General features: G+C 60.0%; 1 protein-coding gene across 1 annotated transcript in view; it reads left to right on the top strand.

Moving 5' to 3' along the window:
• Nucleotides 1-1,469, top strand: part of LOC110578994 (neural cell adhesion molecule L1-like) — a gene marked incomplete at its 3' end in the record, with an annotated part of 4,109 nt that extends 2,640 nt beyond the window's left edge. The window contains exons 2-4 of the mRNA XM_021688532.1: nucleotides 341-355; nucleotides 917-1,022; nucleotides 1,267-1,469. Coding sequence (XP_021544207.1) covers nucleotides 341-355; nucleotides 917-1,022; nucleotides 1,267-1,469 — 324 coding nt within the window. The remainder of the gene's footprint in view (nucleotides 1-340; nucleotides 356-916; nucleotides 1,023-1,266) is intronic.
• Nucleotides 1,470-1,814: the final 345 nt, after the last annotated feature.

Genomic DNA, 1,814 nt, shown 5'->3' with positions numbered 1-1,814 from the left:
GGGGGGTTGCAAGGGTCTGTCCAAAGGGCACTCCTTGTAAAAGGCACAGATTTCTCCCTTTCTCCCTGTCTGCCGAGAGCCCCACAGCCTGGCCCCCTGTGGGCATGACCCCACTCCTGAGACCAGTGATCGGGGCACTGTCCTGTCCTCTGGGTCTTGACCTGCCACAACTCCAGCCTGTCATGTAACCCCCGTGTCACACCACCCGTGGCCCGGTTCCCTCTCTCCCCTTCCCCAGGGGGTCTGCTGGGGCTTATTCTGCCCCTGCCATTGGGCTCCCTGCTGGGGCTTAGTGTCAGCATTTCTCTCCGCTCTCTCCCTTGCTGCCTGGATTTCTTAGATGAAGGATACCGTGGTAAGTTGGGAGAGGGTGTTTCCCAGAAGGCCAGGGAGAGAGGGAAAGAGGGGTGCCAGCAAGTCCCCTTCCAGCATATGCTCCACCTACTCAGCTCTCCCCAGGAGCCCGGTGCCCTATGCGTGCTGCCCGCTTCTCTGGCTCTTTCACCTGTGGGCTGTCTTTGTTCCATCTCTGCCCTCGTCTCTGCCCTGGCCTGTGTGTTTCCTCGCTCACTCTCCTGCTTCTTGCCGCTGCTCTGTCCTCTCTGCTCCCCTCTCTCCCCGGGACTTCCTGGTTACTGTCTCTGGCTTCATCTCTCTCTTAGATGTCTGTCTTTGTACTTTTTGTTGCTGTTCTCTCTGTTCTGTCTTTCTACCTTTGTACCGTGTTCCCTCCTCTCCCTCTTTTCATGGCCCACAAGCCTATGGCTCTCTAGCTCCTTCTTCCTTCCCCCCACCGCCGTAGCCTTGGGGCTCTAAGGGTTTCAAACCCTGCTTCCTTCACAATGGAACAGGGGTGGAGGCTCCGAAAGCCAGCCAGACACCATCCTTACCACGTCTCTGTCTATCCTGTCCCCAGTGATGGAACCACCTGTCATCACGGAACAGTCTCCACGTCGCCTGGTCGTCTTCCCCACAGATGACATCAGCCTCAAGTGTGAGGCCAGTGGCAAACCTGAAGTGCAGTGAGTGACCTTCACCTTCTAAGCCCTCTTGCTGGCTGCTGACCTCAGCTTCTAGTCCTTGTGCCTCCCAGGGCCACCCAACTTCTGTGCCCAGATGCCCTAGATCTCTCTCATCACCCTTGGTCCTTGCCCTGCCCAGTCCATCCCCGGCGCCCCTGGCTGCTCACAGCCTGGCCTCTGGCCTGTTCCAGCCCCTGTCCTGGGTTCCAGGGCCTCAGGCCTCTGAGCCCTTTTCTGCCCACAGGTTCCGCTGGACTCGGGATGGCATCCACTTCAAACCCAAGGAGGAACTGGGTGTGACCGTGCACCAGGCACCGCATTCGGGCTCCTTCACCATCACGGGCAACAACAGCAACTTTGCCCAGAGGTTCCAGGGCACCTACCGCTGCTTTGCCAGCAATAAGCTGGGCACGGCCATGTCCCATGAGATCCAGCTCATGGCTGAGGGTGCGAGGCGCCGCAGGGGCCTGGGAGGGCCTGGGGCACATGAAAGGGTCCCCGAACAGGTCTCAGGGAGCTGGTGTGGGAGTCCGGTCTGGGAGCCGTGCAACCCCAGCTGGCGGCTTAGTGTGTGGAAGAGACTGGCGGCCCTGCCAGCCGCAGCCACCTTCCTCCTTCCGTGCTTTGTCTCTTTCTCCGCTTTCTGGTCACCCCTGACTCCCCTTCCCTTGCTTCTCCCCCTGGGCTTTGTCTCGTCTTGTCCTCCGGGGCCCGCCGCATGGCTCCTACACGCGGGCTCAGGCTTGTTGAGCTGCCCTGTTCCTCCCTCTGGTCTGCTCTGTCTCTGTTTGA

Source organism: Neomonachus schauinslandi, unplaced genomic scaffold, assembly GCF_002201575.2.
Source record: "Neomonachus schauinslandi unplaced genomic scaffold, ASM220157v2 HiC_scaffold_1723, whole genome shotgun sequence".
Taxonomy (NCBI): Eukaryota; Metazoa; Chordata; class Mammalia; order Carnivora; family Phocidae; genus Neomonachus; species Neomonachus schauinslandi.
The sequence above is the reverse complement of the archived record's forward strand: the minus strand, read 5'-3'. Positions and strand labels throughout refer to the sequence as shown.